General features: G+C 40.4%; 2 protein-coding genes across 4 annotated transcripts in view; one reads left to right on the forward strand and one right to left on the reverse strand.

Annotated features, from left to right (window-relative positions):
* The window catches only part of TRMT9B (tRNA methyltransferase 9B (putative)), a 124057-nt gene extending 121034 nt beyond the window's left edge, over nucleotides 1-3023 (reverse strand). The window contains exon 1 of one of the 2 annotated variants that reach the window (XM_052779985.1): nucleotides 2809-3023. The gene's annotated coding sequence lies outside the window, so the exon portion shown is untranslated. Of the gene's footprint in view, nucleotides 1-2306; nucleotides 2693-2808 lie in introns of those variants that run through there. The other variant, XM_052779987.1, reaches the window with a different exon arrangement.
* A 405-nt stretch (nucleotides 3024-3428) lies between these two features.
* Nucleotides 3429-20462, forward strand: LONRF1 (LON peptidase N-terminal domain and ring finger 1). 2 transcript variants are annotated; one of them, XR_008234115.1, is made up of 13 exons: nucleotides 3429-4187; nucleotides 9404-9522; nucleotides 11259-11381; nucleotides 11979-12125; nucleotides 12583-12820; nucleotides 12906-12996; nucleotides 13871-13985; nucleotides 14579-14700; nucleotides 15891-16049; nucleotides 16179-16341; nucleotides 16733-16885; nucleotides 17081-17246; nucleotides 18399-18530. XR_008234115.1 is itself a non-coding variant. In XM_052779989.1 (12 exons), the coding sequence occupies exons 1-12, from the start codon at nucleotides 3563-3565 to the stop codon at nucleotides 18555-18557; spliced, it is 2214 nt and encodes a 737-aa protein (XP_052635949.1). In that variant the 5' UTR covers nucleotides 3431-3562; the 3' UTR covers nucleotides 18558-20462. The 2 variants fall into 2 exon arrangements, 1 of the variants encoding a protein (XP_052635949.1); XM_052779989.1 differs by lacking the exon at nucleotides 17081-17246 and having other exon boundaries at nucleotides 3431-4187; nucleotides 18399-20462.
* The last annotated feature ends 2411 nt before the right edge of the window (nucleotides 20463-22873 follow it).

A 22873-nucleotide genomic window follows, 5' to 3' on the forward strand; every position in this document is an offset into this window, starting at 1 on the left:
TACATAAGCAGTTGTAAAATACCGCTCTACAGTAGGAAGAGAAAGGACAATCCCTGAAGTCTTTCTTAGAATGGCCCACGTGAACTGCACAATAGCATGGTTTTGTTTTAAAGTATCATTTATCTGACCTTACAAAAGGAAAAAAAAAACCAAAATGGATTTTTGTGTGTGCACTATTTTTAATGGAGTGGTGGTGGAGCTGCGTGTGTTATCTAATCTAGTAAAAAGTTGCATGTCTTTTTTTTTTCCCCCCCTCTTACATAACTATCACATCTTGATGGTAACAGTGAAAGATTAGAAAATGTATTTTGTTCTTGTTTAGTTAAATACGCCAAAGGTGAAATAATACACCAAAACCAAAGCTTGAAGAATCAACTGTAGCTTAAAGATATAAAAATGACCACACTGGGTAATACCAAGGTCCACCTAGGCCCAGTACTCTGTTTCCAACAGTGATAAAAATGAACATCTAGAGAATAAGGATGAGGTGAATATACAGCTAGACTTCTCCCCAAATAATCTCTCAGATTCCAGAGACCTATGTCTCAGGGAGTTCCTGATGCAAAAGTGATTATTTTTATGTAATGGATTCTTTTCTATGAACTCTATACTCTTGAACCCAGCCATAGTATGCCAGGCTCCAAAATTACTTGATCTCCAGAGGATTCCCTCTACTCTTGCAGCATACTGCTGACATGTATTTACGAACAAATTTGAAGTCTGTATCTTTAATCTAATGAACTTTAACAACTTCCTACAACCACACAGGACAAACTTAAGAAAAAATAAATCTTTTGTCTATCTGAACCTGGACAATTTTTTGTTTCTTGATGCATGGAAGTTTCCACGAGAGACCTAAGACAATAAGGGCAACTACCAATGTAGAGAACAGCATGTATCACAAACATTAGGAGACAGTGAGGGGTTACAGTGACAGCAAGTACTGCTAGCAGAAAGAGCAAGCTCTGAAGAAAAGTACTAACTAAAGATAGATTTCTGCAACTGGTGGGAGCAGTGTAAAATGTCAGGCTCCCTACCCATCTATTCATCTATCCTACCGCAACTCCCTTCTTTCACTGTTTTTAATTGTTTTGAAGTGAAAGGTGATGGGAAAAACCTCAACTCTTCTGCTTCAAGACCCCAAGGCTGACAAAGCCACGAGTGTTTTGTTCCTGTAAATTAGGAACTATGAAAAATAGCTGATTGTAGCTGACAATATTGCTTGAATCATCAGCATAAACACTAACATCTGAACTTTTATAGGAAACATTAGAAGTGGCAATGGTGGAAAGAAACAGGTTTTCATTTCTATTTGTTTTTAATTGTCCCTGCAGAGGACAACCTTACTATCCCAACGCCAGCTTTTTAAGGAAGTCCCAGAAACCCTTGAACTTTGTCCTGTTTTATTTTTCTTCTCCATTTCCACGGGTAATCTAATCTGAAATGCATAATAAACCACCATTCTCTTTAATGACAGCCCACAGTACTTCTTTCACAGTTTTACTTCTGTGCAAATTCTCTGCTTACCTCCCTGATACTTTGTGAAGGGTTAACTCACACTTGCTGTGTCTAAAACAGAACCCACAACCCATTAAAACCATTCATAACAACTCAAAGCATTTTACCTCATCCCACCACCATTCAAGTTCACACTACCAGCATCTCTTTTATGTCGATCTTTCCTTAGACTGTCACTTCCTAACTCACTCCATTTTTAAATGAATTAGTCTAAGAGACTATGTTTCCTAACCGTTTTTAAAATATACCTGTGTTCTTTCTCGTATTTCAATTACCATAACATCTCTTTTCTTTAAGAACTCGAAAGACACTGTAAAGGCAAAGGATGCGGTTTAGAGTGGCTGAGTCCAGACAGAACACCTGGATGTAAATCCAGATGTGTCTGGTTATTTCCGCTCATGACATCTTTGCCTATAGCACTCTTAACAACCTTCGGTATCATCCTCCAGCCTGTCATACATGAAACACAGCTGAAGACAAATATAGCTTTGATCCTTTCATGAGGCTATAAATTAATTTTCCTGATATGTAAGCCTTGCCTGGAAGGTTTTAGAGGAACTGTTATATTTATGAGACTTCTGGATTTATGACAGCCTTCTAACTTAAAAAAAAATAAAAGGCATGGTAGTAACCGTAAATACATAGCACTTACACAACAGACTTTAAGGTTTCATTAGAGGCTGACATACATCTGGAAACCCCAAACATTTCCCCAAGAAAACGCCCTGTGACTACTGCTTAGTTCAGGTAAAATAGACCAGGTACTTCCCCAAAAGCGCTCGACTTACTATTTTACACTTGTGGAAAACATAAGGTTTACTGCACCAACTGGCTGTTACGGCACGGCACATGCACAGCATCAGACCCCAACCGATGGGCATGCTGCACCAAGTGCTGGAAACATTCAAGAGAAGAGGGGGAAATACATAAACCCTAAGGACAATGAGCTTTTTCATGACCTTGTAACTTCTATCTTATCGTGTCCTCCATTAAAAAAATCTAACACGGAAGGAAAAGGGGCCAGCCCGAGCGGCCGGCGACGAGTGCGAGCATCAGCCGCCGGGAGGACGGCCCTGCACGGGCTGCCCGGCCGGCACCCGCCGGCTGAGCCTCCGGGGCCACGGCAGCTACAGGCGCCCGTCCCGCCCCGAGGCGGTCGCAGACCGGCTGGAGACCCCTCTCCCCACCCCGGCGGCTCCGTCCTTCCGCGCCCGGCTGCTTCCCCCGCCTCCCACCCGCCACCCAGCCGCAGCAGCCCTGCTAACGCCCGACCCCCGCGCCCGCCCTCACCAGAGCAGCCGCTCCCCAGAGCGGCGCCGCTCCCCGGAGCCCGCAGGCCTGTCCCTCTTCCCCAGCAAACTACCCTCCTCCTCCTTCTCCTCCTACCACCCCCGGCCCCGCTAAGGCGCTCCCTCCCCGCCGCGCCGCACTCTCTCTCAGCGCCGGGGCGGGAGAGGCGAGGAGGGCTGCGCCCAGGGCTCCGCTCCGGGGCGGCGGTGCACTGAGGGAACGAGACACCCCCCCAGCCCCGCCGGACGGGCGGGCGGGCGGGCGGGCGGGCCTGCCCGCCCCCCCGTGACTGACTCACTCCCTGGACCGCCCGGCGCCAGCCCCGCCCCACCCCACAACGGCGCGCGCATGGAGCCGTGTTTTGTAACCTCCTTCCATCCTTGCGCCCTCCTCCTCCTGCCCCGCCCCTCCGTGGCGTCGCCCGCCGCCAATGGCCGGCCCGCCCGGCGGTCAGCTGACGTAGCTTTTTATGTAAGCCGGCGGGGCGAGGGCGCGCGACGCAGAGGTTTGAAAGGGGGGCAGCGCCGGGCGCGCGCCGCCGCCTCGCAGGGCGGGGGACCGTGGCCCCGGGTCGCGCGCGCAGAGGCGCGCACGTGACCCCCCCTCCCCCCCCCGCCCGCGAGGGTGCCTTGCTTCCTCCTCCTCTTCCTCCTCCTCCCCGCGCCGCCAGTGCCTCAGCAGCGTCGTGCGCGGAGCCGAGCCCGGCGGCCGGAGCGGGAGCGCCACACCCCCCCTCGCCGGAGCCGGGCAGCCGATGGCGTTCTCTCCCCTGGCCGTGGCCTCGGAGGTGTCGCCGGAGCCGGGCGGCAGCGGGAGGCCGGCCGAGGAGGCGGATGGGGAGCGGGAGCCGCCGCCGCGGCTGGGCGAGCGCCTCGTGCCCGGGAGCCGCCTGAAGGAAGTGGTGGGCGCGTCCCTGGCGTCGCTGTGCCTCGGTCCCCTCGCCGGACCCCAGCGCCTCGGGACCCTCCTGGATTGCCTGGTGCTGAACTACGGCCTGCGGCAGGGGCTGGGCTGGAGCCGGGGCCGCGGGGCCGCGGCGGAGGGCGGGGGCGCGGCCGAGGGGCCGCTGCGCTGCTGCGGCTGCGGCAGGTTCTTGGGCGAGCCGGTCACCGTCCCGTGCGGGCACACCTACTGCCGCCGCTGTCTCCGGAGGGAGCTGCGGGCCCGCTGCCGCCGCTGCCGGGACTGGCTGCTGCCGGCGGGGGGCACCAGCACGGCCGCGGCCCCGCTGCGGACCAGCGTCGTCCTCAACCAGCTGGCGGAGAAGTGGTTCCCGGGAGAGTGCGAGAGGGCCAGGACCGGGAGCCGGCTGGAGGAGCTGCTGGCCCAGGGCCGCTTCCGAGAGGCTCTGGCCGCCGCCAGCCAGGCTCTGCGAGCAGGTAAGGCTTGTGGGGAGCGGGCTCTTCCGCCGCCCGGGCCCGCGGGCCCGAGCCGCAGCGTCCCGGCGGGACGGTGACGAGCCGGTGGCAAAGCGCGGCAGGCTCGGGGGGGGCTGGAAGTGCGGCGGGGTGGGCGTGCGTGCGTTTCCTCCCTGCCCTTCTGCCCCTCTCCCCTGCCGCTGAGGCCGTCGGTGGTCGGAATGGGCCGGTAAAGAACATCCAAAGTTTTCTCGAGTTTGCTGAGAGGATTCCAGGAGCCTCCCCAGAGTAGTCTGGTGGAGTGGAGCGACCGACGACGGGACGCGTAGCTGCTGGGACCTCAGCTGAGCGTCAAGCCTGGTAGTGGGGTACACTTCAGAGGCATGGAGGAGCGTCCAGCACCGGCTTCTTCGGGCGTTTGGGTTCTCCCCCCCGCAGGCTTTCGTGGGACTTGTTTACAGAAGAGTTTGTGGGCTTTGTTTTGTTTTTTATTTAGTAGTCGCTCTGCACGGGCAAAAGAAGTTCTGTTGCTGTATTTAACCTTGTTTCCTGAGAGAGACCTATTTTCAGTCTGAAGTGTCACCAAGACAATTCCCAGCAGGCCGGGCCCAGTTGCATAAGCAGACAGGCATGGAGGGGGACAGGTTGTGTAATGGCAGTGACATCATAGGTGGGTGTGGTCGAAGTTTTATAATATAGTGTTGAGAGAGGGTGCAAAGATGGGAGGTAGAGGCACGCTTTTAGACTACCCTATATCGATCACCAGCAGTAGATCTGGTACCATGAACACTTAAGCTACGGTCAGTTTTTCAGTTTAGTCTTCGTAGAGGGAGTCAAATTTGTGTGATTGATGTACCTAGATTCAGTGACAGATTCCTTTGTTGTTTTCGTTCGACTGTGGATTTTAACACCTGGCGACCTGTGGGGTTCCATTTTCATTTGTGCCATTTTATTTCTGTTCAGAAACTTGGGAATTAATATTTTTACAGATTAAGCGTATTACATTTGTACAGTTGTCTGCAGCGGAGAAAAAAAAACAAAAGCTTGCATAAGTCTAATCCTTTGGATCTGTTCTGGAGAGATACATTAGATCTAGTTCCAGAATAAACTGGTGGTTTTGGTGTAGGTGGGATTAAATCTCAGATATATGTCCTTTGGCAACCTAATTTAAACAGGTTCAGTTGTGGCCTTCAATTCTATGTTATTTGGCAGGGTGTTTCCAAAATGTAGGGTATAGGATAGATGCGACCTGAGAAAGTGGCTGATCTATTTTAAATCTTGGAACGGTAAGCAGCAGACTTTGTGGGTTCTGAAGTACAGCATTGACTCATACAGGTCATGAAGAAATGGAATCAAAACTCAGTGGCCTCCAGGGTACAAACTGATGAATCCTTTATTGATCAGAAATGTTTACAGGGGTTCTGTTTCATGTTTCAAGATTGCTTTGAAAGAATAAAAGAGAAAATAAATTCTACAGACTCTAGTTAATCTTCCTCTTACGGATTTAGCAATACCATTTAGATATCTATGGGAAAAGAATTTTGATTCCTTTTTTTTGTGAAGCTACATCTTAAATTTTGGCTTTAAAATGGGTTTAAAATTTGAGAATAGTTACCAGCTGTGATGCTTATCCAAAATTTTATTATTCAAATTCAGTACATGTGCTAGAATTAAGTGCTAGAAGCTCAGTTTAAGATCCTTTGTACAACTATTTCCTGTGTCTCCAGTCCTGAGAACTATCGATATTCCAAGTATTCTGGTAAAGATATTAAAGAACTTCATGAATCAGAATGCAGACGTACATTAAATGTGAATTTAGAGCTGTGGGCTCGCAACTACAAATTGAAGGTGATTTCAGGCCAATAGAGAACTAATTAATAGCTGATGGTACACTTTCTCTCTTCTTCCAGAATATGAATCTTGAAAACACATAGAGGTGGAAAAGATGTGGTGTAAGAAATGCGTTCGTGTTTAAAATCATTCATGTTCTGTTTCAGTGTTTCCTCACTGCTAGTTCATCTCTGTTTCTTTTTAATGCAGATAGAAAGTTAAAAAATTGTGATAAACGTAAATCTGATGTCCTAAATAAGGCATTGGCACTAATCCTTTACTTGTGGCATCTTTTGGTAACTTTCTTGCATTTCTTGAAACATCTAAAAGAGAAATAGTTGCCACGGTGCAAAAGTGACTTTTGAAAAACACAAGGAATGTTAACATTCATATGGTTAATACATTTCTTGTAGGGGTTGAAATGGTTTAGTTAAAGGAAGTCTATTGGATTAAAATACAAGTGCAGCTTGTCTTTAATCAAGTATCCTGAAACACGCAGCTAATAGGCTTGAGTTTGGTCCGAATCATGGACTCATTCCTGCTGGAGTGGGCCTCTGGGAGGTCTGTTGACCAATCAATATCCTGTTCAAAGCAGAATAAACACTGAGTTCAGAGCAGTTTGCTTAAGGTTTTGTCCAGCTGGATCATGAAAACCTACAAGGATGAAGATTCCACAGCCTCTCTGGGCAACCTACTCAAAGGTTAATTATCCTCTAAGTGAAAAATTTTCTCCTTATTTCAAGTCTGAACTGCCCTTGTTTCAGTTTATAACTGTTGTCTCTTGTTTTTTTTCCCTGTGCACTTCGGTAAAGAGCCTTCTAGGTAGCCTCCTCTGGGATTCTGGAAGGCTGTTGGGTTCTCCCAAGGCCTTTGAGAATTGTTTTCCACTAAACAAGCCCAGTTCTCTCAGCCTCTTCTCATGGGTTGTGTGTTCCAACCCCTGATCATTGGGGTGACCCTACAGTACTGTATTAATAAATACTGTGTCCTAAAGTTTTTCTGCATAGTGGTTGTGATGTGCATGTTTCTTATTTTGAAGCATTTGGTATATTATTAAGAACCACATAAAAAGCATGCAGGATCAGACCAGAGATGGTCCATTTATTGGTATGCTTATGCTGACAGTAGCCAGGAGCAGATGCTTTGGAAGTAACATTAAAAAAAATGCATATTGAGTGGGTTTTTGTGTGTACACCTTTGTATACTTTCCTATCAATGTAATAATAACTGGTACACACAGTTCTGCACTGAAAGTGCTTGGTGTCTTTTTTATTACAATAATTTGTCTTTGAGTATGCTAGAAGTGAGTGATTGCTGTATTTACAATATATTGGGTTACTGAAATGGAAAATTCAAGCACAAATTGTGTTTCTGCTCTGTTTAATCTATGGTCTAAGGATATGAAATAGCTTTGCATCTTCTTTTTAGGTGGCATATATTAAAATATATGCTAAAACATTGCCAAACGATGTTTTCACAATTACAAAGCCTAGAAATTAAATTACAGTTGCAAAATTGGATGTGTAGATTTAGATCCTTTCGTCTTGCAAATATTTAGACCCAATTTGTTATGTGTATTGATCATTCATTGCCGGTGTTTGTGTGTGTACAGCAGCAGAGTTGGGGTCCCATTTAAACTCCTTGGTTTAGCCTTTTGTTTTGTACCAGTTCAGTTGGAATCATGCTTTTCTCTTTGAAAAAGAAATTGACAAAATGTCCACCTGCTGTAGACTTGAACTCACATATTTATCTTCAAACTACCCCTCACCCTCCCCTCCTGAAAAGAAGGCTCAGAGTTCCTCAGGTCATGTTATACACTTGAAAGTCTGAAAAAGATGAGCTCCCTCTGATAATGTGCAAATAGGTAGCTTATCAGAGACCAAAGGCCTGCACTTACTGCTACCTCTGAAGAAGAGAATTTGGTTTGATACTAACTCTGCAGGAAGCCAGAGTCAAATACAACAGAAAAAAAGGTCTGAAGAGTTTGATCTGAGCTCCTGCCTTACTAGGCTATAGCAGTCACAAAACACAAAGCCACAGGAAAGCAGGCTTCAGAGTTGTTCTGCTTGCAGAATTAGTGTTGAAGTCAGACAAAGACAGTTTCTCAGACTTCTGTTAATGCGAACATTTTATTATGTCTAAAATAAAATAAAAACTAAACAAACCAGGTTTGGGAATATTTGTATTTGAAAGGAAAGTGTCAGCTCAGAAGAAAGACAAATCAGAAAGGCCCTTTAATTTCAGCTGTGAAATCTTCTGTGAGTTTTGATTTTCTTGACCCTTTCTTTTCCATTAAGGTCTTTTCACATGTAGCATTGTGGATCTAAATACAACTAAGTGTGTTGGAGTACATGGGAACATTGACCAGTCTGGCTTTTAAATGTAAAACAAGCTAATGTTGGAAACTATGAAAATTTAAACTAGACATTTAGAATAGACTAAGATAGAATATCAAATTGAAATGATCCCCTCCCAAGAAAACCTTGTTGAAACAAACTTAAAGAACTATTTGGTTTTAGTATACCAATTATAGTAGTCCAATGTTTATCTCATTCAATGAAAAACACAGGTGTATTAAAAAAAAAAAAAATCAAGAGCAAAAGCAGTGTGCTGGCATTTTTTTCCAAGCAACAGCTACAATTAGTTGTGTTAGGAAAACCATAGTTTTAGTGGCATGGAGATGGGTGGGCTTCCCATTTAGAGGTTGCTTTACTTAAAGTGCAAAATGCTGTATGTTGGACATGAGCACTTGTCTTTACTGAACGCATACTAAAGTTTTAGCATTGCAGAAGTTCCACTAAGTACAGTTCCTTACAACAGGGCTGCCAGCTGGTGTTGAAGGCTTTCGGGATTGGCTGTCTCTTTTCAGACCACATAATGATAAAGCCTGCTTCTGGTACTTACCAGATGGATACCATTGTGAAGGTGGCATCTGTATCTCTAGCCATAGTTGGAAGGGATCAGGCATTATAAAAACAAATGACAGTCTAAAGAAAGACTTGAACGTTTGAAAGCAAACTTTGTGATGCTTTTTAATACAAGTGTGGTGAATTCCCAGATTTCTGTCATTTTGAATGGGTGTACTGTAAAGCTAAAGTCTACTTAGTCCTCAGTTTTTGTTGCCACAGCAGTACCGAGCAATACTTTATTCTGTCGGCCTCAATGTTAGATCTTTTAAAATACATTTTTCTTGTTGCTGCAAGATACATTAGAGGGTCCAAAATTTGATCTTTAGCTTGAAAGACGTGAGCCTGGAATTACACTGGGAGGTGGGGGAGAATGTACTCCAGTAATTTTGAAAGTATGGTACAAAAAAGTCTGGTTATTACATATCACTATGAAAGCATATCTAATAAAAAATTACAAATTTCTGAATTATTAAAAATGTTACTTAATTTTGCTTTCAGATTCCAGTGACTTGATGCTAAGAATTTACAGAGCTGAGTCATATGTTGGCCTCCAAGAATATAAAACAGCCATAGAAGATCTAAATTTTGTTATTTCTAAAATGCCAAATTGGCCAGAGGTAAGTTGACGTGAACTCTTTGTTTTCCAAAATGTGTGTTTATCTATAAAATTAATGAATTCTAGATTATACTTGCATCAAATTAAGAACCTAGGTCAGTTACCTTAAACGTTATCTTGTAAAAGATGCAAAATGCTAAAAGGTGTCTTTTAAAATAGTTACTTATATGAGACAGGCAACTGATGAGTATGGCAGGTTAGAGTTGATTGATGAATATACTTGGAGGTGGGATAGTTTATGGTAATGTAACCTGTAACAGCCAGGGTTTGGGGTTTATTTTGTTTATTTGTTAATTTTTATTAAGAGAAGGACACTTTGCTGTTTTAGCTTGGAAAGTTTTTCTTTGAAAAGCCCAAAGAAACTCAGTGGGAGTTGAGCTTTGCAAATAGTGTAGGCAGCTGGGGAGTCACTGGCTTTCAGAACTGTAAGAAACTGTGTATTGCAGCACTGTCTAAACTCTGAGCACAGCAGGAGCAGCAAGACCTTGCCACACAAGGGGAGATGACTGCTGCTGTCTTGGTATATCCTGTGTTCAGCAGTTCCATGGCTACTGCAAATTCAGAGAGCATCCTACTTTTTGCCTCTCAGTGTTGGTAGTACTGTCTACTTTTTTTTCTATATGTTTGGAAAGAAACCTCACTTCCCTTAACTGAGCTTGGTTTGATGGATTCCTCTAACAATTCTCGTCTCTGTAGGAAAACAAGCTGTCTCTAAGAGGAGGATTAGCATACTTCCCTTCTTCAGGATACATCTTAATGAAACTGCCCAAATGCATCAAAGATGATGCATGCCCTCATCTGACAGCCTTGTTTAACAGATGCTACTGTTAATACTGGCAGTTGCTCCATAGAAACTGCACTCTGGGGTTTTTTTGGTTTGTTTTTTTAAGTTCTGTTTCTGGTCCATTATCCAAAATCTTATATACAGCTAGATATTGTTGTTTTATCTAACTTTTGTTAGATAACTGTTGTTTTTCTCTAACTTGGACTTATATTACTGCAAATGCAACTTTAAAAAATTGAGATAAGTTGGATAGGACACTTCTTAGTCCCAGCGTCATATAGTTATAGGTAGGTTCAGCAAAATTCAGTAGTCTTTTCTCTCCCCTTTTTTTTCTTTCAGAGGAAATCTTATCCAGATTTTTTTTTTTCCCTAGCTGCTGTCTAGTGTTCAAGAATAAAATAGAGTTGGAGGAAGCAGTTACAAAAGTGCATTGTTTTGTGTTCAGGATATAGATTAAGATGTATGCAAGGGATGCATGGCTGTGTGGATTGTTTTGTTTGTAGTTACCCTTCTCCTGCAGGCTGGAACCATAAGGCTTTTAATGAAACAGAGGGCAAAAAGGGTATTCTTTAAGCTGTTGTATGAGGTTATGTAATAATTTGCATTTCATGCACCTCTTCTTCCCCTCCAAAGGCTCACAGAAGGGGGAAATTAAGGCCTTTTGTGAATTCAGCACTAGTCAGGTTTTTAACCCTTCATGTAAGCCAAAACAAATTAGCTGGAAGGAGAGTAACACCAGCCTATCCCCTGACTCTCTTCAAATGCTGTAGGAAATGTGTGGTAGGCAAGGCATATATAGATCATCCACACTGTGCACAGCTGAAGTTTGTTGAAGAGCTACTTTTCTTTTTGTCATGGAGAGTTCTAATTCTAACTTTGTTGTAGTGCCTGTAAGATGAATACTGCAGTTCTACATACTCTCTAGAAATGTCTTCATGGTATCTGTTTTTCAGGTCTACTTCCGGAAAGGAAAAGTGCTGCAAGACTCTGGCTTTGTAGGTGATGCCTTACAACTGTTTCTACAGTGCTTAGCCCTTGATGAGGACTTTCTTCCAGCCAAGCTAGAAGTAGAAAGGGTAATTTTATTTATGAAACTGGATTACTATCTCTGAGTTGATTCCTTTATAAAGCTCCCATTATGGTAGACTTTGAGCATCTAAAAATCGTCAATATGTACAGAGAAGGTTCAGGTGTCAAGATATATCATACTATGTTGAAGAGATAGTCCTAATGTACCCGTTTTAAGTACATGTTTAAAAGTACATATGCTTTTGAAATTACTAAATGAAAATCTAGAGAACAGGAAAGCAGGCAGCAAGTTAAATACTCTAAGTTGAACTCTTTCATGCCCAGAGCGCAACAGTTTTTCTTTGATAATAAAAATTTACATTGAAAAAGCTGCATGATGTTGAATTGATAATGTCTAACTCTGTTCGAAGAGCTCACTTGCTTGTAGTAGAAAAGATTTCTAAAGAAGTTTATTTTTAATAATGTAGGTATGTAGGTTTCTGCTTGTTCTCAACTGTTCTTTCTCGGTGACTGCTTAAATAAAGCTCTGTTTATGAGGATAACTTCATATAGATTAAATTCTTATTTTTGGTATGTAATTTTATAATAAAGTTATGTCTAGATCCTTTTTCATTATTATGACCATTTAGCTGTTTGTTTTCTAGACGCTGTGTGATGTGCTGTCACCAGAGAAGTTAGGAGAGAGTCTGAAGGAATCTGCTTGGAATTCACCGCATATTCGAAATAAACCTTTTATACTTGGTTCTGAGGTGACTGAGTCTTACTGCAACTTACAGCTCTGTCCTGAGCAGGTAACAAAAACTACAGGATAACTTTTCTCTTTGGCTGATATTCAAACATCAGATGTTCTGATATCCTTATTTGTCATACTTACTTTCCAGCCTAAATGCTGACTTTCTGTAATTGTCTAAATTGGAAGAAAAGGTTTGGGATTTGGGAGTAATGTATTTTCATTTGGAGTGTTAGACTCCTCATTCCAGTGAACTACTTATTAGAAGGTACTGAGATTTGATATTAGTGACTTCAAAATAAAGAGAAATACAATTTTTCTTCTCTTTGAAGCAGATGAAGATTTTAAAATTGTTAATGCTAAGCAAATTTCAGTACTGCCTTGACTTACTGAATTTCTCTAGTTAACGAACTAACCGTGGATATCAGTTAGGCTTATATATCTTTGCATGTTTGCATCTTTCATACTTAGATTTGTGTTACTCTTTAAGTACAGTTCAGTTCATCTTACTGTTATAGAGTTTAGGAGGATCAGATGTACTGGAGCCTGTCAGTGGAAGCTTAAATCGTGCACAGTCTGCCCATGCTCTTAACTCAACAAAAGACCGTGCCAAGGAAGATGGCTTAAAGAGAGTGTCTTCTGAACCCCTTCTCTCTGGCCAAGAAAAAGGTGCTTTGTTGAAAAGAAAGCTTTCCTTTTCAGAACAGGATACAGTTGTATGTGAAGATGGAAGAAACAAACACAAAAAGCAAGGAGGTAAACAGTCACTTACTTTGAAGTTTAAAGTATTTACTGTCTTGTGTCTTTTTTTGAAGGAATATTTTGTCTTGCTTTTCCTTAGAAAGTACAAAAAGGGACATGACACTGGCTTTTGGAACAATTCCAGGGGATTTGATTGATGTATCAGATTTTGAGTGCTCGCTATGTATGAGGTAAGATTTTTCTCCTTGATTCAGTGTTTCAGTTATAGATGCTTGGCCACGTATGTTACACATACAAACTGAGGTACTTGCAGGTTGTGATGAGTTCTGATATCAGCCAATAATTTTCAGTCTTCCTCTATCCCTGCAGTTAAATGCTTATTTAAATGTGTTGCATGCAATAGTGCTATATAATACAGCATTATTTTAATCAAGGTGCCTTGTAAATGAAACTTGGCATTGTTAACTGGTAACCTTAAAAAGACAGGATCTAAGGTTTTAACCACAAAAGTGGTTAATGTTAGGGGTTTTTTTCAGTCAATAAAACTATTTAACTTCCTATTTTAGGAAGGCTGATGCTTAGAAGTATTGCCTGTGAACCTCGTATTTGTCTAGGAGATGTAGATACTTCAGAATGTTAGTCTACTTAAATGTAGCTGATGTATTTGAAAGCTCTTATTGAGTTGTCTTGGGTTTCAGAATAAATACCTTAAAACATATCATGTATACTAAACTGCTCATAGTTAATGTTACTAGTATCTAATACTGCTATTAAAACAACTTGGGTCCTCAAAGAATCACTGTATTTTGCATATTCTGAATCTCTATGTAGTGAGACCAAAATCTTTGTATGTTGCGATAAACGTTAGGTATTTAAAGTGTTGAAATGTGTCCAGATTAAACAGAAAACAAAAAATGACTGGTGTGGTGTTAAAAGGAAACAAACTGCAGTATAGGGGAAAAAACAGAATAAGGAGGCATGGGATTAATTTTTCTCTGCTTTGTTACGGTATAACTAGTCTTAAAAATTAAACAGGTTGATCACTGACTTTTTTAGCAAATACACACTTGCCATGGCATCTAACTTCTAGTAACTTTGTTTCAGGCTATTCTTTGAGCCAGTGACAACCCCTTGTGGACATACTTTTTGCAAAGGTTGCTTGGAACGGTGTTTAGACCATGCTCCTCAGTGTCCACTCTGTAAGGAGAGTTTGAAAGAGGTACTGTTTCTCAGTAGATCTTACAAATGCAAATACTGTATCATCTTAAAGGCTGTTTCACTTAAACCCAACAACTTGGATTCATTTGGGTTATGGATTACTGCTAGAAAGGAAAAACTTGAGACAAACTTTGTCAATAAAAGTTGAATAGTTTTGCCTCAGGGTCTTAGAGCTTTTATGTTTCTGTGGCCATCTACTTTGTTGGTGTAACTAAATCCTGAGTGTTTGTAAGCTTTGGTAACTATTCAGTAAAACCTCTCTGTGATTTCTGTACACTTTCCTTATTTGTATGGCTGTATAACCTGAGAAATCAATTCTGTCTCTGGTAAGCACAGAAGTACAAACTGAGTTAGACACTCGAGCTGTCAGACGCTAAGAGCTAAAATAGAGAATCTCATTTTCAAATATTAGAGTAACATTAGGTGTTAAGTAATGAAACGTAAGAACTTCAGGGCTGTAAATTTTCATGGGTTTAAATCTAATTTATGACCCATTTCATATATCGTAGTTTTAAATAAAAGTTGCATTTTCTCAAGCCTTTTGGTAATATATCTGAAAAGAAATATTAATATATTTTTTTTAATTGCTTACAGTACCTTGCAAGCAGAAAATACAGCATCACAGAACTGCTGGAGGAATTAATAATGAAATACTTGTCTGATGAATTATATGAGAGAAAAAGAATTCATGCTGAAGAAACCGCTGAACACTCAAAGTAAGCTTGCTGTCTTTTTTCTAGAAAACTTGAGAGATTAGTGTGGAAATCCTTTTTAGAAATGTTTTATTTTTGTGATTGTTAATAATGGCATGTTATGGATGCAAGAAGGAGTATAAAGACATGTTAATTTGGTGTCTTAAATGTGCGTTTCAGAAAATTAACAGTTTTTTAACTACTGTGGAAATAAAAAAAAATCACACTTTGATAGTAGCAATGCAAGGCTTTTAAGTCCTCTACAAAATACATTTGCCCTTCTGTTTTTCTTTCTGCATGCACTGTCGTGGAGCTTCAGTTTTAGCTTTGCTGCTGTTAATGGAATTGTCCTCTTGAGTTGGCTGCAGAGTCTCAGATACTTGAATTTCTCTCAAAGCAGTTCATGACGGACATTAATTGTATAAAGATAGATGTGATGAAAAGAAATTGCTGGGATTTTTTTGTAATCTTGATGTTTATCTCTCATTGAGTTCTTCAGATATATAAAGCATCATGTATTGTAGATATGAATGTTGGAAAACTATAGCTCATGTAACTTATGTAACAGAATCCATACATTAGAATTATGTTTTATAGTCTGAAAGGTATTAAAATTAAATACCTGGTAATGTTTTAATGCTAACTTGTTTGTATCAACTATCAACTGTACATACTTGATAAAATAGCATGAAAAAAAATTTTGCTTTTCAATTAGGCCTGCTGAGGCATACTGCAAGGTAAAAATTGTACCCTGGGTTGCATCTTGTGATCTGGAGTCCATCATTGAAAATAATCTAAATGGTGACCTAGCTACTATGTAGTTACTGCTACATCTTTTTAGTTCCAGGAAAACTGTGACTCTGAGGACATAATGGCTTGTATGGCTCAAACTAAAACAAAAAGGAAAAAAATAACTAATGCCCCTGTCCCCAAAACAAAGCCCTTCATTCACTGACTAGATACTCACTAACTAGATAACTTATGAGGCTTACTGTCCAGTATGTATTCAAATCAGTACATAGGTATTCAGTCACTGTTATTAGTAGGTGTTTTTATTGTTTATGGAAGTTATTACGATGTGCTTATTATTAAACTTTGAAAAGAGTGCTTTATGACCTCGAATGTAGCAAACATACTGAAAAAAATATATTGTCTTGGCATAGTTCAGTGTTTAGATTTTTATGCCACATATTTCTTTTGATGTTCTCTTGAAGTTTGACCAAGAATGTTCCAATGTTTGTTTGCACTATGGCATATCCTACTGTGCCTTGCCCTCTACATGTGTTTGAGCCAAGATACCGACTAATGATTCGCAGAAGTATGGAAACTGGAACTAAACAGTTTGGGATGTGTATAAGTGATTCTCAAAATGGGTAGGTTTACATCCTAATTCTAAGCTTCTCATCTCTCTCTCTTTTTTTTTTTTTTTTTTTTTTTTTAAATTATAGAAAGTGTCCTTTTAGAAGTGTGTAATTGCATTACTGACAAGGTCTCTTCTCTAGTTTTGCAGATTATGGATGCATGCTGCAAATTAGGAATGTTCATTTTCTACCTGATGGACGGTCTGTTGTTGATACAGTTGGTGGAAAGAGATTTAGAGTTTTACGGAGAGGGATGAAAGATGGTTATTGCACTGCAGACATCGAATATTTGGAAGATGTTAAGGTATCCAGAATGCTGTCTAAATACTTACTAGTATTAATATCTCAAGCTTGTTGCTTTATTTGTTCTTGAGAGCATTCTTGCAAATTTTTAGGTCCCTAGACCACTGGAAGATTCAGTGCCAGCAGAGGGACGAAACGGAAGCTAGCTTAATTTTTTTAATTATTATTATAAAGTAACAAGGAAATACTGTAGTTTTTGTTTGAACAATAGTTTGAAGCCGTAAGTGTTTAAAATATCACGGGACTTCTTTCTATTCAGTCATTACCAAAGTTTAGGAGAATGCAAGAAATGTATCTAAATATAGTTGAAATTGAATGTTTCTTGATTTTAGGTTAAACACCTTAATTGTTTCTCTATCTCTAATGATATTTTCATAACATTCCTCCTATAGGTTGCTGATGAAGAAGAACTAAAGAAACTGAGAGAACTTCACAATTTTGTTTACAATCAGGCCTGCAGTTGGTTCCAAAACTTAAGAAACAAATTTCGCACTCAAATTCTTCAGCACTTCGGGCCAATGCCTGACAGGGAGGAAAATATACAGGTGAGACATCATTTAATATCAATTATTAGGTGCTTATTTCTAAAAATAAAAACCCTGCTAACAACTGCTAAACATGAAAATTTAAAAAAAACAAAAAACTCTTTTCCCAACTTCAATGACAATGAGGCTTGCATCTTGCTTCTCTTATGATAAGCAACAAAAGGCAATTCTGTCACTGTTCAGCAGTTTTTGCAGGAAAGGATGATATGCTGCTCTGGAGATAAAACTAGTAAACTGAGAACACTTAAGTTCCAGTAGCATTTTAAACTGTTGGTTTGTGTAAAGCTGTTGGAATTGAAATGGAAAAAACCCTGTATTTTCTTCCCTGTGACACGTGCAGGCAGTAATCTTTGGCAAAGACGTAATCACAAATAACACTTTATTCCTTTCTGAGCTAGTGCCATAAACTGCTGTAGCTGCTAGGATTTGACAAATGCTTCTTAAGAAACTAGCTGCAGCAATCTATTTTAATGGTTATTATAAACAATTAATGAAGGTTGGTGAGATCCTTAGAGAGTGGAGGCTGGAGAAAACTAACATTTAAAAACTTGTAAGATTTGCCTTTCAAAGTAGAATTATATATGAAGTGGGATCTTATGAGAGCCTGTCCCTCACCCATCTGCTACATACTTTTATGAGACTATATTAACCAATCTGGGAAGACTATAGATGCTGTGGAGGCCAGTGCATGAATTCAGATGTGATTTTAGAACAATTTAATAAAAAAACAGATTTAAAACAACATACTAGGAAAGAGGAATAAGTGCGCAAAACCAGGATAACTAGCAGGGCAGCAATACTGTGGGTATGTACCTGAGATTTATAATAGAATACAAATGTGTCAGCTGTGTGGTACAGATGCAAGGGAGGAAATGTCATCCTGGAGTGTACCACTACCAGTAATATTTTTGCAAGTCATTTGAGGTAATTAATCTCTGCAGTGATAGGACCTCGGCTGAGGGAGGAGTATTATATCCAGTTCTGGGCATGACATCTAAGGCTTGGTGTAGAGAACTGAATAAAGTACAGGAAAAAGTTACATAGTATGTTTTATCAACTTAGAAGAAACTGATTAAGTAGTCCTGCTTTGTCTAGGAGGTAATGGGAAGGAAGTGGAATTGGGAGGTGATAGAGGAGTCCTTCAAATACAACAAAGACAATTGTAATGAAAATGTTAGGCTTCAAGAATATTCAAGCCTCAAGAACAGCATGACAGGTAATGGATTTAGTTTTTATCAGGGAGGTTTGTTATTAGATAACTGTCCTATACTTAGCCATCTTTTCCCAAGGAAGCTATGAACTTCCTTTGTTAAAAATAATTGCTTTATCAAGCTTATTTGTACTTCTCAGTTGGGGAGGCATCAGAAGATCTGATATCATGGATCTGGAATTCTCTAGTTAGTATCAAACTTTAAACTAGTCTTTGTCGTTGATGACTTTGTCTTTTGATGTCTTTCTGTTAGTCAACTATACTACATTGGTTATGGGTAACCAACTTATCTTTTATTTTTAGGCAATGCCCAATGGTCCTGCTTGGTGTTGGTGGCTTCTAGCTGTTCTCCCAGTAGACCCCAGATATCAGCTGTCAGTTCTCTCCATGATGTCTTTAAAAGACCGTCTGATCAAAATCCAACATATACTCACATATTTTTCTAGAGACCAGTCCAAGTGACTAACCGCCTGGGTCTTCCTGAAAAGTTACTCTGTTCTGGTTGTAGTAGCAGCTGGAATTTTTGCTGCCTTTGCACATCTAGCACTGGTTTGAGAAGTGTAATGGAACTGCTTTTTCTCTCTCCTCCCCACCCTCCCAACTTCCTGAACCACATGGTTCTTTGAATGCACACTTTCTTCAACTATGAGAGAAGACCACTGACAATTGCACAAAGTCAATCCAGCTAGATATGTTTTTCACGTTATCTACATTACAATTTGCACTATGTAGAAGAGAACCTTTTTGAGACTTGATAATTTTAGCCACTGACTTTTTAAAGCTGTGGGAAGAGCAGGACTTAAGGCTGACAGTCCAAGTTTACAACATTGAGGAGGTATTAAAGGTTTTGCAGATGTTTGCCTCATACAACTGTTCTTTTGCTGTTTGCACAAATATTTGAAATATAGTATTGAATGTCACTGTTGGATATTACTACTCTTGTTGAATTATCTTGACCCATGAACGTGGCACAGATTTTTGAGTTATCTTGTAAATGTATGCATCACAAAACAGGTGACATTATGAACTGTATGCTGAACTGAGAGCCAATTTTAAGGAACAAATGCAAAAAAAAAAAAAAGGTACTTCTGTCTAAAAATACTTAAACTGTGAATATGGTTTACATACCTAGGCCTGTACATGTTAAAGAGGAAACTGAAAACTAAATGCTAGTACCAGTTACATTTCTACTGGGCTTTTCAGGCAGGCTGTTCTTCCAGAGCACACACTTAGTGTATAGAGCTTAGAAGAAGAAATCTTAAGAGTGTGCGCGTGCGCGCGTGTGTGTATTGGGGATTGTGCATCCAGGATTTAAAAGCTTAAAGTTTTATTTGAATTTTTTAAGTTGGTGCAAATGTGAGTTCTATGCCTTATTCATATCAATAGTAGAGCACACTGCAGTGGCAAGGTTAGCATCATGCTGCCAATAGGTACTTTTTGTAATTAAAGGTTTGCATATTTGTGAATATGTCTGATACTGGCTTTCTTGTATGTAAATCATTTGTAAAATATTTCTTAAATCTTGCTTTTGCTAATATATTTAATTTTCAATAAAAGCTAAAAGTTTGTAATATTTTTAACTTTATCAGAAACTAAAAATCATTTTCATTTTCCATATGCTTCTATTCTGGCATCTTAAGTAAATCCAGAGGCAGCTGTTAAACCTACACCAAGGTTGTGGGCACTTCATGACGTAATCGGTATGTACCTAATCTGTTTCTGATTACAGTACCTGTCTCAGACTGATTATTGGTCAGGCAGGTTTTTTGCCAGTGTCTTGCTTTTGTACCTACTGTGTTTAAATTAAGGTGGTTTCAGGTAGAAAGTTTGCATATCACAAAACTTAAAAGTTGTGGGAAACTGTTCTTGCAGAACAGTTAGGTATTTCACAGACTTGCTAATCAGATGCTCTGGCCTTGTTCTCTTCTGGAGTTTAAGGCTTGAGATATTACAGGCAACCCAAAATCTGCTGGATCGTTTTTAATGTGGGCTTCTATCTAGGGTAAATTTCACCTTTATTGTATGAATAAAGTCCTGGATTAATATTTGGAAAGCTTTATTTGCATAATAAAAGAAGAGAGGGGATCCTCTATTTCTCAACTTAGTATGTTATAACCTTAGAAACTTAATCTTTGTATCACTATGCTCTTCTTAAGAATGCGGGTGACAGGATTTTTGTTTTCTTGACAGCAAAAAGTCCCTGTAGCCAGGCTTGAAATACCCAAATAATCTAGTGGTAATTTTTTTTTTTTCTTGCCAAGAGCTTTAGTTTTGAAATTGGGTATTCCCTAGTCTGCTGGAAGATGAGGCTTCTAGGTTTTTTTATATGTTCCCATGACTTTTTAATAAAATAAAAACTCAGATAAAGTGTCAGTTGGCTTGCATTGTTGTGTGCATATGTAAGTTCTACTTCTGGAATTGTAAACCATGTAAGAGAAAACTTCAAAAAGGAACAGCAACAACAAAAAAGCAAAGTTACTGTGCTTAACACATGATGTGTTAAGACTGATCATAAGTACTACTCTTCGGTAATTATTCCACACACATGATCATTGTAGGTGCTGTTGGGAATGATATGAAATTGAGAATGGGGACAAAAGATTTTTAAGAGGATTTTTAGGCTGGAATTTTTTCAAGTGGTCGTTGACCAGATTTTGTCACTTTGTGCAGTTAGAATGGGGCAGAACTACAAGCTCGCCTGGATGTTGGCATAGACCTTTCAGTAAATATCTTGGAGAGATACCATGCTGTACTTTGTGCCTAGTGTTAGTGTTTTGAATTTTGGGAGTACTTCCCTACTCTTTTGATTATTTGCCCTCCCTGTCCCCGCCCCTCCCACATGTTACACAGCAAGGGTTCTTTACCTATCAAATGATAAAACGGCAACTAAGGACCAAGTTTGATCAACTTCTTATAAGAAGTTGACAACTGATGTAATTAAGCCTGAGAGGAATGCGAGCAATCTAGGCATGAGCGAAAGGGAAAAGGGGAAGGCTCATTTGCTGTGTTGGCAAGGTACAACACTGTTAATGATTAGTCTTACCTGATGATGAGCAACAGTCAGTGAAATTGTTAACCTCTCGTGTTCTCTGTCACGACATAAGGACATCTCCTTCACTGGGCAGCACCCCTGGACCAGCCAACAAAAGCTACCCCAAGTTAGTGTTGGGGCACCTTATTTATGGGATTGTGCCTTCCCTGTTCAATCGTATAATTGACAAGTTGATGTAAATGTGTTCTTTATGTAAGTGTGAGAACAAAACTAGATGTGTCTCAAAAGACTGGTGATCTGTAAATAGCTATACAATAAATTGGATGCGCATGTGTGTTAGTATGAGAAAGGTCATAAACTTCAACATGAGGGATTGGAGTCACTGTACTGAGAAGTATCTGCCCAGAACCGATGTGTATTTTTCAAATTATTTTTCAAATCTTTCTGGCAAGGACCTCTTCCAGTTTTGCTAAATTGTGGCCAGAGATGTTGCTGAAATTCTTAGTTCATGATTAATACTTGCCTCTAGTCTCTTTACCTTAAATTACTCTTACCAAACATCATTTCTTGTAACAACTTGGTGCCCTGGCTGAGAACCAATGAACTTTAGGTTTAGAAACTTCAGTTTTCTTGGTGTGAGATGGCGGCTTCGTGGTTCTCCATCTAACTTGATTTTTCTTTTGGAAATTGGCAAATATACAAACTTCATCCATCACATTCTTTATAGTAAATTGTTTCTCTGTGGGCCTTTTACTGGTCCTAAGTTTCTTTAAGGACAATATGCAAAGATGGCTGTAAGATATGTTGGTGGGGGTGGCTATGAAACTTGAAGTGATGCTAGAACATTAGTAGGGAGAAATGTTTGCTCTGAACCCTGTGAAAGACTAGGCCAGATTGAAACGTTGCTAGAGGCTTTACAAGACTTGGAAGGACAGTATGCTCATCCTTTTGGTTTTATAAGTCATCTAACCAATTCCTTTGAGCTCTCTCCCAGTGTGTGTGGGGTGGGGTAAATATCTGCTAAAATACTGAAATTTTACTATAGCCTCATTCACATTGATTACAAGTGAGACAGGGTAGAGTTGATCTGCACAGCTGAGTCTTCTGAACAACAGCACAAGGGAGACTTACAGTGCAAGGCACTGCTCACTTGACATTATCAGTTGGGGCGGGGGTAGTTCCCAGAGAGAATGGTTCAAACTTTGGCTTTGAGCAGGTCTGCAGGAGCAGTAGACAAACCACAGCTGCCTGGCCTGCACCTGACCAAGTCTGAGATGTTGCTCTTTCAGTACTGTCTTTGACTGTAGAAACTTGGCTATCTACAACTGGGTTTCTAATGGGAAGAAGGTTGTTCCAGTTAGTGAGTAGATACGAGAGACAATAATCCTTAAACAGGTATCCATGCCACTTTGTATCATGCTGAAATCTGTCCATTACGCTCTCCTTTCTGTGCTTTTCTACAAATGAAAAAAAAACCATAAAGCTGCAAAATGTTTAATGCTAGGATGTAAGTTATTCTAAAGCCGTTACCAAAAAGCAAAATAAAGGGTCCATGGAGTTTTGAGCCTTGATTTTGGTGAAGTTACACTTTCTTGGATGCTCATGACTGTGACTGCTTTTACAAGCAAAGGCCAATAGGAGGATTTCACCATGGATTTAAAAATGTAATTGCACTAGTGATAGTACAAGTGATGTAGCTTCTGCAGTCCAGGAGTGCCTCTGAGTATGTGGCAGGCTCTCTAGGACAAAAAGTTTTGAATACTAGGGAGAAGTTGGTAAAGAAGTC

This window comes from Harpia harpyja, chromosome 2, assembly GCF_026419915.1.
Source record: "Harpia harpyja isolate bHarHar1 chromosome 2, bHarHar1 primary haplotype, whole genome shotgun sequence".
NCBI classification, from domain to species: Eukaryota; Metazoa; Chordata; class Aves; order Accipitriformes; family Accipitridae; genus Harpia; species Harpia harpyja.